This window comes from Megalopta genalis, chromosome 1 (assembly GCF_051020955.1).
Source record: "Megalopta genalis isolate 19385.01 chromosome 1, iyMegGena1_principal, whole genome shotgun sequence".
Lineage (NCBI taxonomy): Eukaryota > Metazoa > Arthropoda > Insecta > Hymenoptera > Halictidae > Megalopta > Megalopta genalis.
In genome coordinates, this window is record NC_135013.1 from 14,691,749 (window position 1) to 14,709,166 (window position 17,418).

General features: G+C 46.4%; 1 protein-coding gene across 5 annotated transcripts in view; it reads left to right on the forward strand.

Moving 5' to 3' along the window:
* The window catches only part of DIP2 (disco-interacting protein 2), an 81,309-nt gene extending 64,146 nt beyond the window's left edge, over window positions 1-17,163 (forward strand). For 4 of the 5 annotated variants that reach the window (XM_033475267.2, XM_033475257.2, XM_033475277.2 and 1 more), the window contains 9 exons: window positions 1,226-1,815; window positions 3,023-3,453; window positions 3,577-3,808; window positions 5,153-5,283; window positions 5,363-5,749; window positions 6,739-7,074; window positions 7,176-7,472; window positions 8,462-9,015; window positions 9,104-17,163. In XM_033475267.2, coding sequence (XP_033331158.1) covers window positions 1,226-1,815; window positions 3,023-3,453; window positions 3,577-3,808; window positions 5,153-5,283; window positions 5,363-5,749; window positions 6,739-7,074; window positions 7,176-7,472; window positions 8,462-9,015; window positions 9,104-9,356 — 3,211 coding nt within the window. In that variant the 3' untranslated portion in view covers window positions 9,357-17,163. The remainder of the gene's footprint in view (window positions 1-1,225; window positions 1,816-3,022; window positions 3,454-3,576; window positions 3,809-5,152; window positions 5,284-5,362; window positions 5,750-6,738; window positions 7,075-7,175; window positions 7,473-8,461; window positions 9,016-9,103) is intronic. The other variant, XM_076521839.1, reaches the window with a different exon arrangement.
* The last annotated feature ends 255 nt before the right edge of the window (window positions 17,164-17,418 follow it).

A 17,418-nucleotide genomic window follows, 5' to 3' on the forward strand; every position in this document is an offset into this window, starting at 1 on the left:
TAATAACTCGTAAACGAAGCCGCGGATTGCATTTTCGCTAAGGAAAAAGTTGCTTCAAATCACCTCAGGAATCCCCTACTTTCGGATTGCGAGACATTTTCGGGACACCATCAATGATACGTAACAACTCGATTGCGAAACGTGCCATTGCACGATTGGGCTGGAAATCCGTTTTTATCGTGTTCGAAATTATTTCAGCGTTATTACAAAATTTAAGGTCATTGATTTTATCTCAGCACCAGCTATAATATTATGAAGTAAAAATATGAAACAATTTCTGTGTAGGATACTTTTGAACTTTTTTTTTTAAACCCTTCTCATTCGTACATAACACTTACGTACTAATTGAATAATGAAAATGGATCTATTAACCCTTTGCACTCAAGTGGTGACTCCGAGGAAAATTGTTACACCACGTTCCAAGATAATTTTTATAATAACAAAGCTTACGTGTAAAGAATTGTTAAAATTCTAACTGTTGTATGAGTCACAAGACTCAATTTCATATGCATAAAATGCAGTTTGTCATTAAAATGGAAATACCATAAGTCGGGAACGTTAATTTAAATTTACAGTTAATATGGCTTCGAGTGCAAAGGGTTAATGTATGTATCAAACATTAAAATACACTTGTCATTTCACGCTCTATAGCGGGGTTATGGCATGGTTATTTTTAGGTAACTATTCCTAGTCGTTTGCCTGTCTGATATTATTTATGTTTATTTTAAATTTAAACTTATTTTTGGCTACAAATTGCTACTTTTCTTATGACCATACGACGTTGATAGGTCGCAGTCTATAATTTTAAAAAATCAGGTCGCCCGTAGTGATCGAAAGTTTCGCCACTCCTGCTCTATAGTAAATTCTTAATATAATTGCTTTCACTTTGAATCTCCGAATTTTATTTTTGGAGTAATGGCCCCGCACACGTAATTATCTAAAATGACTATCATTATGAATTTTTAATCTTCGAAGAGCTAGCAATAAATGCATAAAAAACATTTCTGGAAATGTAAAACTTCAGAAATTTAATTTTGGCCACGATAAGTGGATCTCCAAGCCTCTATGTATTGCTGGGTTGGTTGAATAACGATGTGCATTGCTCTCTCTAAAAAAAAACCGTAAGTCATAGTACCATTCGCTGAACACCATCGGCATTTCGTTATCAGCCGTTCTACGAACCTTTACCCTGTCTCATTGTCTAATTCGATATCGTTGATTTCAGGTCGGCGATGCTGACGCATTGCCGTGCGTTGACGCAGGCCTGCGGATACACGGAGGGCGAGAATGCGGTCTGCGTTCTGGACTTCAAGCGGGAGGTCGGCCTCTGGCACAGTACCCTGACCAGCGTTTTGAACGGGATGCACGTCATCTTCATTCCCTATGCTCTGATGAAGGTGAATCCCGCCAGTTGGATGCAGATGATCACGAAACATCGGGCCAGCGTGGCTGTGGTCAAGTCGCGAGACCTTCACTGGGGTCTCCTCGCCACGAAGGACCACAAGGATATCTCGTTGTCGTCGTTGAGGTTGCTGCTGGTGGCCGACGGCGCGAACCCTTGGTCCCTATCCTCCTGCGACCAGTTCCTCTCGGTATTTCAGTCGAAAGGATTGCGACCGGACGCCGTGTGTCCGTGCGCGTCTTCCAGCGAGGCTCTGACAGTCTCTGTAAGGAGGCCGGGTCGCGCCGGCGTGAACGCCACCGGGCGAGGCGTACTCTCTATGTCCGGACTGAGCTACGGAGTTGTCAGAGTGGACCAGGAAAATTCTTTGACGTCGCTGACGCTTCAGGACTGCGGTCAAGTCATGCCAGGAAGTAAGTTTCCTGTGTCCGAAAACCTTTTACACGTTGAGAGCCACGTTGGTCACGTATTGGCGACACTGCCACTAAGATTTTTGGAATGTATTGGGTTGGGGAATAAGTTCGTAGCGTTTTTATATTCTCTTTTATTTTACAACCATTTTTTTTCTATTTGACAAAGTGTATAATATTCATTCGATAGAGCTCTTTCTGCTCTACAAAACTGTGCTAATCATCTTTTTGAGTAATTTAATTTTGTATTACTTTTGAGGCTTAGAAATGGAATATCCAGGAGGTAGAAAGCAACATTTTCGACACCTTCTCTTCGTCGCTTTTCATCGAGGCCACAAAGCTGCTGAAGTAGCCCTGGACATTTGCAACGTATACGGAGAAGGTGTCATAGGAGAGTCTACAGCTCGGAAATGGTTTGCGAAGTTCAAAAATAGCGATTTTGACGTCGACGACACGCCCCGCAGCGGAAGATCTTCTGAATTCGACGAAGAGCGTCTCAAAGCACTTTTAAAGGAGGACGGTCACCATACGAATTCAGAAGGTCTTCCGCTGCGGGGCGTGTGGTCGACGTCAAAATCGCCATTTTTGAACTTCGCAAACTATTCATGCTGCAGACTCGCCTATGACACCTTCTCCGTATACGTTGCAAATGTCCCGGGCTGCTTCAGCAGCTTTTTGGCCTCGATGAAAAGCGAAGAAGAGAAGGTGTCGAAAATGTTGCTTTTTACCTCTTGGATATTCCATTTCTAAGCCTCAAAAGTAATAAAAAATTTAATTACTCAAAAAGACGATTAGCACAGTTTTGTAGAGCAGAAAGGGCTCTATCGAATGAATATTATACACTTTGTCAAACAGCAAAAAATCGTTGTAAAATAAAATAAAATATAAAAACGCTACGAACTTATTCCCCAACCCAATAAAAGAGTTAAACTAATAGTTATGATAAGTTTTGATTATCAATTTTCGATTTCAGTAACGCGTTAAGCGTGGAGTCGATTTTGCTGGGTTTGAGGCGGCAGGCCGGCATTATTTTTTAACCTCTTGACACTGCCGGCCCCATGCGCCGATGCATCAGTCCCAGGGGGTTGACGCCGCACTCAACGTGTTAATGAATTGATATTCAGCACTTAAAGCTTAACTACCCAAATAAAAGTATTGATTTGGAGCAAACACAAAGACTAATGAACATTTTCTCTACTCTGCCACAAAGGTATCGTGGTGGTGATCAAAATGGAAGGACAGCCGTTCATTTGCAAAACCGACGAAGTAGGCGAGATTTGCGTGCACAGTTCGGCGACCGGGAATCAGTACTGGGGACTGCAAGGGCTAACGAACAACACGTTCAAAGTGTCTCCATTGCAACCCGATGGCAGTCCGCTCGGCGACGTGGAGTACACGCGATCCGGGTTGCTGGGCTTTCTAGGTCCCGGTGGCTTGGTATTCGTCTGCGGTTCGCGCGACGGCCTCATGACCGTCACCGGCAGAAAACACAACGCCGACGACATTATCGCTACGGTTCTGGCAGTGGAGCCTATGAAGTTTATTTATCGTGGGAGAATTGCCGTGTTCAGCGTTCGAGTTCTGAGGGACGAGAGAATATGCGTCGTTGCGGAGCAACGACCGGATTGCAGCGAAGAAGAGGTACGGACATATTTTCGTCTCTGCCAAGGGTCGTCTCTTTTTAGGCGAGACAATGAAACAGCGTAGGACTTTCCGTGTCGCGTCGCTAACAACAATTGATTTCACCGGCTTACCATTTTACAGAGTTTCCAATGGATGTCGCGAGTTCTCCAAGCAGTGGATTCGATCCACGCCGTTGGAATCTACTGTCTGGCGCTGGTACCACCCAACTATTTGCCAAAGACGCCGCTCGGCGGTATACATCTGTCCGAAACGAAACGACGTTTTCTAGAGGGTACCCTACACCCGGCTAATGTTCTGCTTTGTCCGCACACTTGCGTTACCAATCTACCGAAACCACGCGAAGTCCATTCAGGTAAGCGGTCGCGCGTTCACCCGCGAGTACTATGCCCCCGAACACCGCACAGGTATACCAATCGAAACTCACCGACCGTCAATCAATTTACATGAATAATGTCAGCAAGTACAAGGATTTATATACACTTCTTCTACTCTTGGTTATAACGTTTCTACGTTTGTTTCTGTTTTTTTTTTCTTTGTCTACGCAAACCGAGCGAAGCGAGGGACCCAAGGAATCGGCGAAAGACGCCGGTCCATCGGTTGCGAGGACATTCCTCGAGTTATGTGAAACGATAGACCCGGGCGCGACAAGTCTTTCACCGGTTCTTTGGATCGCGTCGCTTCGATATTTATTATGAGTATGATCAATGGAGAGAGAATGAATGGAAGCAATTGTTCGAACTCGATTCGGGAATCGGGAGTGGGAGTCGGGAGTTGGGAGTTGGAAGTCGAGAGTTCCGAATCTTCAGCTAACGCGGAGGAACGTAACACTTTGCGCTTCTCTGTCGGGATCAGTCGTCGGTTGGCTTTCCTAGCAACTTGGCACAATTGTACAAAGTATATAACCGTCTCTTGCTACATATCATGTATCGTTAACCCATCTTTCACCATCGAGTACCTTTTAACCCTGCAACGGCTGCCGAGGTGGATTTTCGTTGTTCACAGTAGGATCGTTTGACAAACTGTAAATATGATTTGTAACTGATGATTACCGATTTAACAGAATGATAATTGATCCACGAAACTCTCCGCTCTTCCACCTCTGCAGCTTAGGGTCGTCGCTTCGCATGTATTTTCTATTATTTTCACCCTTCTTTCTTTTGGCTGAGCTCCGAACACCCCGTAGTGGTCCCTAGTGGTCCTCGATTATCCAGTGGCTATAGACGATACGAACGGTAACCAGAGCGATGCGAGATTATTCTGGGTCAGCTCTGCGAACTGCCGCGATCGATCAACGATCCCGTTTCGTCGACGCTATTTCGTTCTCCGTCTGCGAAACCGCGCCGACGAGCAAATTCGCATGGCTGACGCATCCGTAACGTGTATAGAGAAGCACCGAACAACACTGTATTTATTTCTTAGTTATTTCTTATATCAGTTGTTCGTTACTATTTTCTTTTTTGTTTTTGTTATTCTTTTGATTAAACCGACGTACGTACAGTCCACGGAATGATCCGAGCACGCCTGTAACAAGGACGTGGCTTAACCGCCTTCCGACAATAACGAACCAACCATTTTCACGAACCTGTCTGTATAGCTTTGATATTCCGGCCTCAGTCAGGGGAGAGTGTGTGAGCTACTCATTATCGGGTTGAGTGTTTGTGTTGGTTTACTAACGGAAAGGTGCGGGGGCGTGTAGCGGGGGATTCTGTTGCAGACGTTGGTCCGGCCAGTGTGATGGTGGGCAACATTGTTCAGGGTAATAGACTGGCCTCCGCCCAAGGACGGGACATGGGCGTCTTAGACGAGGACAGTGATAACGCTAAGAAGGTTCGTATCGTACGAAGTACCTCTGATCTCCTGCGAAATCTCATAGTACACGAATCATCGGTACATCGAATCATTTCAGTATCAATTCATCTCGGAGATTCTACGGTGGCGAGCAGTCAGCACCTCCGATCATGTGATATTCACGTCGTTGAACGCGAAGGGTGCTGTCGCGACTGCCATCTCCTGCTCGCAGTTGCACAAGAAAGCCGAGCGAATCGGGAATCTGTTGCTGGACCGCGGACGAATCAATACCGGGGATCACGTGGCATTAATATTTCCGCCCGGTACAGACTTGATATGCGCGTTTTACGGCTGCCTGTACGTCGGAGCGGTGCCGGTTACCATCAGGCCGCCGCATCCGCAAAATCTCCAGACAACTTTGCCAACCGTTCGCATGATCGTGGACGTTAGTAAGTCGGTGCTCGTGCTCACCAATCAGAATATCCTGAAACTCTTGAAAACAAAGGTACATAGCTACAGCTTCGTCTACGTTTTTCCTTTTATTTTCCGTTCTCTTTTTCTTATTATTACCGTTTATTATTCTCATTATCGTTACTATTAACACGTTCATCGCCTGGCGCGATTCGGCCGAGTTTCTCGCGGGGCCCAAATCCGATTGTCGATAGCGATAAGCGGGAATAGCAACGACGAAACTCGAGGAAGCCCGTGCGTTGTCGGTGCCCTAATGCTATATAGAGCCTTCGATTCGTTATAGACAATAAAATTTTAGGTTCCTAAATAGGGAAAGCGATAAGGTTTTCGGCTAGAGGACTTCCGTTATCCTAGATACTTCATTTAGTCGAGAAGCATACCTTTTTTGAGACGCACATCAGTGATTTTTCATCCCCAAAATGTTCATTCGATGGCGTAAAAGTTTAATTGAAAGTGAGGATTGTAGTGATGACGAAGTAGTGAGTTTTAGAAGAAAAGTTATAAACAGAATTTCGTCGAGTTCAGACGAAAAGACTTTGACGACATGTTGGAAGTACTTGCTGTAGACGAACATAAGAAACTGAACTCTGTTGATAATACATTGATAATACAATATCCAGTGGAATGAATTCGCTAACAGTCGTTTCCGTTCACCGGAAAAAGTGGATTTATCGTTTGACATTAGCGCAAGTGAAATGCTTTCGTTATTCTTAGATTAAAAAAGTGATAAGCCTTTTAATCACAGAAACTAATAGATACGCAGACCAAAAATTGCATCAGTGTATGTTGTACACCCTACATTTATATTTTAGTGCTTATTTCTTTAAATTTATTTTAAAAATCCAACTGAGAAAATCCTATTAACTCGAATAAGAGGAGCGTCACCCATATTTGGGTGACGGGGCCCCCACGGAAGCATACCCGTCACCCAGATCTGGGTGATGCGGCGACGAACGTGTTAATGTTGTTATTATTATCATCCGGTTGATTGTATTGTCCATCTGATTTATCGACTAAACGCAGGAGGCGAACAACGTGGTCGAAGTAAAGAGCTGGCCGACTATTCTCGATATGGACGACATGCCAAAGAAGAAGCTACCTGTTATGTATCGAGCTCCGACAGCAGAAATGCTGGCTTACCTGGACTTCAGTGTCTCGACAACGGGTATGCTGGCTGGAATAAAAATGTCCCACGCAGCGGTGACTTCCTTGTGCCGTGCCATGAAACTTGCCTGCGAGCTGTACCCGTCCAGACATATCGCTTTATGCTTGGACCCGTACTCCGGACTCGGATTTGCACTATGGTGTTTAAGCAGTATATACAGCGGACATCATTCCATACTTATTCCGCCATCGGAGGTTCGTTTCGCTTCGATATTTCGATATTCCGACATTTATACATCAGTCATGGAACTTCGATGTTGATACTCGATTGTTGTAACGATGGTATCCGTTCCCAGGTGGAAGCTAACCCAGCACTGTGGCTGTCCGCCGTCAGCCAGTCCAGAGTAAGAGACACGTTCTGTTCGTACGGCGTGATGGAGCTGTGCACGAAGGGCCTCGGATCCTCTGTTCACGCTCTGAAGGCTCGCGGCGTCAGTTTAGCCTGTGTGAGAACGTGCGTGGTCGTTGCCGAGGAAAGACCACGAATCGCTCTCACCACGAGCTTCAGCAAGCTTTTCTCTGCTCTGGGTCTCAGTCCTCGCGCGGTGTCCACCTCCTTCGGTTGCAGAGTGAACACGGCCATCTGCTTACAGGTGTGGAAACGATACGAATTCCAATATTAAATTTTGCTATATATTAGGGTGTCTCATAAGTTCTTTCCACGCCGCGCTATGAATGAGTCTAACTGGCTGTGTTTATATAAACACGCAGGCTTATCTCTTGGCTGTTTAGGGTATCGGTTTCAGTCGTCCCAGAGCTCTTTTAGAGTACGTTTCGTGGGTGACAAAGTTCTCCTTATAAAATTTTTTCTACGCCGTTCAATATGGATAGCCAAAAGAAGCATTTGCGACATGTTATGCTTCGTTGCTTTAACAAAAAAGTGATAGGGCAAAGGACACTGCAAACGAGATTTGTACCGTTTACGGTGATGATTCTACGACTATTAGGACAGTCCGCGATTGGTTTAAGAGATTCAGAGCTGGCAATTATGATTTGAAAGATGAAGACCGCAGCGGCCGTCCAACAACGACGGACGTGGACCTTACCAAAGATATGCTCGTTGAAACTTCGCGATATAGTGTGCGCGAGATAGCAGATGCCACTAACATATCCAGAACAACGGTACATAAGCATTTAATCAAGATGGGATATTGAATCGTTTAGAAGTTCCACACCGTCAAATTTCCATTACGACAACGCAAATCCGCATGTTGCGTTGGTCGTAAAACAAAAATTATTGCAGTTTGCTTGGGACGTTCTACCTCATCCTCCGTACTCCCCAGACATTGCTCCATCCGATTATTACTTCTTCTCGTAACAAATTCGTAAGCGAAATAAAAACGCACCTTGATCAATATTTTGCAAATAAACCTCAACAATCTAGGAAAGACGGCATAATGAGGCTTCCTGAAAGATGGAACAAGGTAGTAGAGCAGAACGGTTCATATATAACTCAATAAATCAACCTTAAACAACAAATATCGTGTGATCATTTCGCATCAGAAAAAAGGAAAGAACTTATGGGACACCCTAATATTAAGTCGTTGGAAATATTATTACGAAATTATTTGTTCCGAAACAGGGTGCATCAAGTCCGGAACCATCGACGGTATACGTGGACCTCAGAGCTCTGCGAAACGATCGGGTGTCTTTGGTCGAAAGGGGCAGTCCGCACTCTTTGTGCTTGATGGAATCGGGAAAGCTGCTGCCCGGAGTGAAAGTGATCATCGCGAATCCTGAGACTAAAGGACAATGTGGAGATTCCCACTTGGGTGAGATATGGGTGCAGTCGGCTCACAACGCTAGCGGCTACTTCACGATCTACGGGGACGAGAGCGATTACGCGGATCACTTCAACGCTCGCCTCGTCACCGGAAACACGAACGAGGTGTACGCGAGAACCGGTTACCTTGGTTTCTTGAGGCGCACCGAGAGCGTACAGCAGTCGGTGATCAGCGACGTCCCCGGCGATACGTCCGCGGCGGAAGCGGATCTCGTTCCCGGCGACGCCGAGTTACACGACGCTGTCTTCGTCGTTGGCGCCCTGGACGAAGCTATTCTACTCAGAGGAATGCGGTATCATCCGATCGACATCGAAAATAGCGTGATGAGATGTCACAAGAAGATCGCGGAATGGTGAGTGGAACAGCCGACTCTGGCTTTTCCTTTTTTTATCCGCTATTCTTTTTTACAAAACCGCTGAAAAACGATCACCATTTTGCAGCGCCGTGTTCACGTGGACCAACCTGCTGGTAGTCGTGGTGGAGCTCGACGGCAGCGAGAGCGAGGCTCTGGATCTGGTGGCTTTGGTGACCAGCGCCGTTCTCGAGGAGCACCACTTGGTGGTGGGCGTGGTGGTGGTAGTGGATCCCGGAGTGGTCCCGATAAACTCGCGCGGCGAAAAGCAACGAATGCACCTGCGGGATGGTTTTCTGGCGGATCAACTCGATCCCATTTACGTCGCGTACAACATGTGAGCGGCGACAAGACACCTGGCTGGTACCGTACATTCCAGTCGCGTTGTCACCGCTCACGGCTATCCTCGACCTCGACGCAAGGTCATCGGCCGATTTCGCGACCCGAATATTCGCTGTTCCTCGAAGAGACCGGTTTCCCGTTGCAGGGGAAAAACCATCGAGAGGGTGTCGCGAGGATCTCGCTCCCGTATTTTTCAAAAAAGTCTCGTCCCCGAACGATTTTCGCTCCTTCTTCGAGAGAGCTACGCGCGTACCCGCCGCGTCCGTTGACGGCCAAAGAACCACGAGGCAAAAATCCAAGACAGGCAGGCGGTTACAAGATGCTAGTTGTTTCACCGTTACGCACACACTTCTATTTCGTCGTCGTAGTTTCCGCCAATAGGAGCGGCGCCGAGTAAGATTGCGGGCAATGATTATAGGAAGACGGATAAAGCTCGTCGATGGAACGATTGTAACCATCGATTCCGCGCTGAGAGCTAGCTACGGAGAAAAAGGATGATGGAAAACCGTTTTGAAACGATACTGTACCGATACTGATATCGATATACCGATACTGACGCTGACGCTGACACTAATATACCGATATCGAAACTGATACCGAGCATCGCATCGGATGCTCGGAAGGATCAAAGAGACTAGCTAGCTCGCGTAACCGTAACCGTTGTTGGTCTGCCACAGCTGTCAGCGCGCAGCTTGGACAAGCGACAGTCCACGTCGAATCCACCGGACCGTCGAGGCGACGACGGCTAGTAATATCATTGGTTGTTTATGAACGGCATCGGAACGGTAGTGAGCTTTTTTTTACCAGTGAAAGAAACAAACGGGAAACCGACCGAGTTATTTTAACGGGTGATCTAAGGCATCGATTGGCACAGCTTGCTGGTCGGATCGAACGATCGTGTCCCGCGAGTACTATATTCGTGTATACAACTGTCTCTGGTGTCTATTAAAAAAAAAGAAGAGGAGGCGGAAACAAGAAAAAAAAAAGAAATAAGAATTTGATACACTTTTGTCGTAGACCCGTGTAGCTTAACGGATTTTTTACTACGTAAAGAGTAACGATTAGCCAACGTGTAATCTATATTCTATCGTAACGTGAAAAGTTTTAACTGTCGACAGTTTTTTCTAATGTATCGCCGCTGAACGACACACACGCTCACGCGTACGTACATACGTTGCAATGCGTTGCAATGCGTGACGTAGAACACGCATGCTCGGTGGTAACGGTGAAGAGAGGTTTCAGCCGAGCGGCCGATAATAACAAAAAAGCCGAATAGATTTGCGAAACATTATTCTATCCTCGAACTCGCTGAGAATGATTGCGAAGAATAGAGAGATTCGAGGTTTTGCTTGAAACGACCAATTCGTTTGTTCGTTGATGATTCATTTGGTTAACCGTACGAAGACCTGAACCCTATATACAGGGTGTCCCAAAAATGTCTCGCAATCCGAAAGTGGCGGGTTCTCCGGATCATTCTAAGCAACTTTTTCCTTAACAGAAATGTTCTGCGAGGCTTCGTTTACGAATTATCAAAGAAAAATGCTGGCCAATGAGAGGCGAGCTCGGCTGACGCGAGGCGTCCGAGCCAACGAGCGCACGAAGCCCAGTTCCGCTCGTTGGCTCGGTCGCCTCGCGCCAGCCGAGCTCGCCTCTCATTGGTCACTTGTTTTTCGTTAATAACTCATTAACGGTGCCTCAGAGAAAATTTTTGTAAAGGAGAAAGTTGCTTCAAACGACCTGAGGAACCCGCCACGTTCGGATTGCGAGACATGTTTGGGACATCCTGTAGACTGTCGTCGACTGTAGCCGGCCTGAACCGATATAGAGACGAGCATCTTCTCGCTGCGCCGTTACCTCCGAGCGTACGCGCATGGTTCGCTATCGCTCTGATTGTATCCGATTTGATAGGATTTCGTTCCGAGACAGTTTCTACGTTGTTGATATTGTATGTACAACGATTTCGACTCGAATCGGTTCGGAAACGAGGACCGTGTAGGTCCTAGAAGGGCCCATGCAGGTCCGTGGCGGTCGGAGGTCTGACGATATTTAGCTGCGTCGCACACAACACCGCACCGTTTTCTACCGTAGACTATTTATTGTATTATACAGCTTGGCACGCAATCGAATCGACGCGATAAGCGTGTCCGTTTTACTCTCCGGAAACGTCAATTTTCTTTTTTATACGAACATTTTACTTGTTCGATCTCTGCGAGCGACACGATACCCCGCGATTTGTTGCGTGTCGAGACAGAGAGCGAGAGAGAGAGAGAGAGAGAAAGAGAGAAAGGGTACGCTTTTAGTGAACCAGCTGAAAATCCGATCGCTTTGACCGATTCTTCCATTGACCACAGGAAAAGAACACTTAACGATCACGCGCGAATTCGCATCTCTCAGAGTTTTAGCTCGTTTCTGACGAACAGTGATATACCGCGGACGATTATTTAGATTGCGATACCTTTCGACGATATTTCGTCGACAAGCAAATCGTAAGCAAATCATAAGTAATCACGGTGTTTTCTCGTTGCGATATTCAACATTCATTTTCGGATTGAGCCGCGGAAAAAAATACTCAACGTAGGTTCGAAACAGCCGGTCGAATCGAATAGAGCTCCGGGAGAAGTGGAAAGGAAAGGGGTTGAAAAATCGACGGAAATTGTAACGGGAGAACACTGTACGGCGCGATGCGCAGCATTTCAGCTGAAACGAAAGCGAAAGCAGCCGATGTACTAATAGCTGCACTATGTACGTGTACGGTGGATGCGTACGTATCCATACGTGATTTCCAACAGGGGCACCGTAGCCGGTGCAGAAGAAAAGTTACCCTCGAGATGCAGTCGTCGGTGAGAGAACCGTGCGCCAAAAATTTCCACGCCGACTTTCTCTTTCTCCTTTTTCATTTCTGTTCTAGTTCTCTAACAATAAGCACAAACGCGTTGGACATGGTCCCTCGTCGACCAAAGCTCAAACCACGCGAAACGACGGCGTCGTCGCGCAACCAACGTTGACTTTCGGGTTGGAACGTCCGTTCGTTCGTTCGTTCGTACGTTCGTTGGTTCCCGACGTTTTTGTATTTATTTGGTAGAGTAGTCGCTGATCGTCAGACCTGACTATACAGGGTGTCCCAAGAATGTCTCGCAATCCGAGAATGGGAGGTTCCTGAGGTAATTTGAATAAATTTGTCCTTGGCGAGAATGCAATCCGCGGCTTTGTTTGCGAGTTATTAACGAAAAAGAGTGACCAATGACCATAAGTCACTTTTTCAAAAAAATCGAGTTAATGGTAACACTAATTACAATCGAACGGTATCTTTTTATTTAAATAAAAAAGAAAAAAAGTGACTTATGCCACTTTCAAATTAAACGGCTCATATGCTGTGACGCAAGGCGGTCGAGAGCCAATGAGCGGAACTGGGCTTCGTGCGCTCAGTTGGCTCGGCCGCCAAGCGCTGGGCGAGCTCGCCTCTCATTGGTCGCTATTATTTCGTTAATAACTCGTAAACGAAGCCGCGGATTGCATTTTCGCTAAGGAAAAAGTTACTTCGAATGATCCCAGGAACGTCTCGTTTCCGGTTTGCGAGACATTTTTTGGGACATCCTGTACATATAGACATCGGGAGTTGGCTGCCAGAGGAATCCACGGAAAAATTTCAGTCCTTGTTGTTTTTCGTCACAAAAGCGGGATTCGGTACGATCCAAGGTGTACCAGAGTTGTTGATGTTTTTACGTTATCGATACTCTGCGAGAGTTAGCAAAGTTTACTATCGGGCCGCGGTGCTCACACCGCGGTCTATTTATTATTATTTAAAGATTTATTTTCTCGGGCCACACTCGACGGTTGTCGCGTGTCATTTATGATCGGTAGGTTGTATATTTTATGTTATCGATACGTAGTTATTATTACTTTAACCGTACTCGCGTTCAGCAGAGTGAGACTAGGCAACTTTTACGTTTATCGGAGTCAGTTCTCCCGGCCAGCCGGGAGTTCCTTGCACGTCCAGAACGTTTAAACGTGTCCCGAGGCAGAGGCGTCCGTAAACAAGCGAGCAATTATGGGCATAGCACAGTGGCGTAGCATTATCATTGGCCTATCTCGATTGTTCGACGGAAAAAATCTCGACCAAACACGACTCCGGCCCGAAAGTCGATCCGCGCCCCTTTCTCGTTACCTTGGAGTTTTATTGTTCCCGAGACTTTTTCTACGAGTATGTACATTTGTTGATAGTTTTATAATTTTGATATTCTTATTTGAATAAAGTGACACACGAGTGCGCGGCGCGAGCGCGGACGCGTTCGCTGTACCGAGACGACGCGCGACACGCGACACGCCACTGCTAGGGCAGGTCTGTCGATTACTACCGCATCGTTGCAGCTCTCGTGTTCGACGTTTCAACGTTCAAACTCCCTTGAATTCAACCTGTTGGTCCAAGATCGTTCGTACGACAACTAAAAAGAAATCGATATTTCTCGTGAAATATTCCGTTCGCGAAGACTTTTTCACCGTAGGTCTAGGCAGCTAGCAGAAAACCCGCAGACAGGATAGGATGGAACTTTTGTACGTTCGTCTAACTGTTCTTCTCTTAAGATCGTTCTCTTGGACGTCGTCGAAAGACCTCGTAGAGACAGACAAAGGCTAAGCGTCCGTTATTTCAGGACACCGTCGAGACGAGATTCCAGCTGGGCTAGCTCGGCGCTGCGGTAGGTCGGTCCGTACGCTCGTTGATCGAATAATAGTCACCGAGACCTTCGCAGACTAGCTAAGGGGATTAGAAGGAGGGTGGGCGCGTGTTACTCTCTCGTGCTCGGTGATCCGTGTTACGCAATATTGTTCCCGGCGACAATGAACTCCTGCACGATTCCAGACCGGTTTCGTTATCAGTTTCGCAAGCAAGCGATTTCCCGTTCTACAGGGTGTCCCGAAAATGTCTCGTAATCCGAGAATGGGAGGTTCCCGAGGTCATTTAAAGCAACTTTTTCCTTTGCGAAAATTTTCTCCGAGGCTTCGTTTACGAGTTATCGACGAAAAACGCTGACCAATAAGAGACAAGCTCGGCCGGCGCGCGGCGGCCCAGCCAACGAGCGCGCGGAGCCCAGTTCCGCTCATTGGCTCGGCCGTCTCGCGCCAAATGATCTCGCCTCTGATTGGTCGCGGTTTTTCGTTAATAACTCGTAAACGAAGCCGCGGATCGCATTTTCGCCAAGGAAAAAGTTGCTTCGAATCACCTCAGGAATCCCTTACTTTTGGATTGCGAGACATTTTTGGGACACCCTGTTATACTTTTGTTCGTCGACTCGGATAACCGAACAACGACATTCGACTTGGAAAGTTCGTGTCGTTGCTAGTCGTGCGTCGCGTCACGTCGCTTCGCATCGTGCCGATACGCGCGCTCCGCTTTGCGTACTCTAACGATTAAATGGTACCAGACACCGGATGTCCGTTTGCAGGCGTCTTGTAAATATACGTATATCGGAAGCAGGCAAATTAGGATCTGTTTGTTTGTCACGTTCTTATGGAGCTGAGAACCTTTTATGCTCGCCCCTATTATCGTACGAACAGTTTTCGATCTCGCGGCAAGAAATACAATTGGCTCGTTTCGGTCGATTTGTTCCCCGAGAGGAATCGTGTAAAATTCTTCGCGATGGTTTTCCGATCATTCGTTCTCCTTAACATCGATCCATCCTCGTGGAAGGAGTCAAGCGTGCGAGTTGCAAAGGGTTTCGAAAACAGTCCATTGATCCGACGTCTCATGCAATTAATAATTAAGGTCTCGTGCCATGCTACCTTGCGTCCTTCCGCGCTTTCGCGCAGGACGAAATCAGCTGATCAGCGTGCGCCACTGTCGGAGAATACCGCGACAGAGAAATTTCTTCCCTGAAACGATCACGGGAGATTTGGCGGAAATAGTTTCTTCCTGCGCGAAAGATTCACTTTGTGCACTCGGATCACGGTGGGAATGCGCGGCGTTAAGATATAAACGTTGTTCAACGCGATCACGGAGTCCCGTTTACTTGTTTTCCTTATTTTTCTACAAAAATAGAATTTTCAATATTTTCTTGAATGCATATACAAACAAAATATATACCACATTATATACAATAATATTGTCCCAAAAATGTCTCGCAATCCGAAAGTAGGGGATTCCTGAGGTGATTTGAAGCAACTTTTTCCTCAGTGAAAATGCAATCCGCGGCTTCGTTTACGATTTATTAACGGAGAACAGTGACCAATCAGAGGCGAGATCATTTGGCGCGAGACGGCAGAGCCAATGAGCAGAACTGGGCTCCGTGCACTCGTTGGCTGGGCCGCCGCGCGCCAGCCGAGCTCGCCTCTTATTGGTCAGTGTTTTTCGTTAATAACTCGTAAACGAAGCCACGGAGAAAATTTTCGCAAAGGAAAAAGTTGCTTCAAATTACCTCAGGAACCTCCCATTTAAGGATTACGAGATATATTCGAGACACCCTGTATACAATACACTTGAATACACTTGAATACTTTAAATACTTTGAATACTTTTGAACATACATTGAATACTTTCTCCAACGTTCCGACAATCGTCGATCTGAATTGCATTCGAAATGACGTCGATCGTCGTCACTGGTCGAACACCATCAGTTTGTTGGTCGCGAAATATTTCTCGTCGAGTACCTAATATGTTTAACTATTACATGTAAAATCCTCGTCGAGGCAATCGAGCTAATTTAACTTGTCGAACTTGACCTCGGTTACGCGTCACTTACCAACAGTCTATTTAAATTGATCGTGAATCGTACGCGGAAAGCGAGACCGTGAACTAGTTCGTTTACCGTGGTAACACCGTTCCAGGTTAATACGTGGGAAAACGTGGACCGAGACGAACGAACATAATAAGGGAGGTGGAGGGGATGGGAACGTTGCGCAATCCTACGCGTACAGAGCAGAGTGCACGCCGCGTAAGGATCTCGGTTGTATTATGTATAAATGTTGATAACTAGTTGATAGGAACGTCGGATGTACTTGTCACGAATAACGACCGCGTATCGTCGGGCTCAAGCCAGGATGAAGGAGAGGACAGCCGATGGATCCGCGGACCCACGGACGTCTCTTGAAACTGTAACGCGTAATCCTGGGCTATGGAGAATGATCCTGAATCGTGTAAATAATTGCCCTGTGTCCATCCGGGGGCGTTAGAAGTTACTAAAAGTACGATATAGTTTGTACGTTGAGGTATGTATGTATATATTTTTATAAGGACATACGTATATATAAAAATATATATATACATACGTATATAAATATTACCACAGAATAATAATATAAACGGTCACTGTCATTACCAAGCCGTAGTAGCGTTCTGCCTGTAAACAGTCGGACGAGACTAAGGTTGATACTTTTAATGTGTCTGTCCCTAACCCCTGGCACCGCCAGGAACAGCCGTGGTTTTTCATCCCTCGTCTCAGGGAAATGATAAACGTCGAGTAGAGACGGCGGCGCGCCGACGATAGGCTCACGGCAACGTAGCAATTTATTATTATAGTCCGTAGCGGACTCTCTTCTGTTTTACCTTTTATTTCTTTTCGTTTCGAGCTGAGTGAAATGGAAACTGTGAACGAGACCGGTGTTCCTTAGGTAGGGGACGTCTCTCGCGATCGCAGTGGCGATCGCGCGCGCGCGCGCACACACATACTCGTCGTACCCCGCGTTACGATGTGACAATTACACACCTCCCAAACACCCCATTAAAACCGAGCGCCTCTTTGTAACCCATACGATATTTCACGAGGAGCTTCGCGAGCTGACATCAATAAACGTAATGTACATTTTTTGCAACGAGCCTTTCGACTCTTTCACGTACCTACATCCACCCACGCATCCTTGTTCGTTCGTTCGTCTTTTCGATCGATCGAAGCGATAGAATTCTTCTTCGTTTGCGTCGGTCGCGTGATACTAGAAATGCGAATCATTACGTACGATGTTTCCGGATGTGTTTTCTATTCGGATACGTATACTTGTACGCGTCAAAGTAATTATAGTGCTGGTAATTGATTATTCGAAACGAGTGCCACTAAATTCTTATCTTTCGTCATT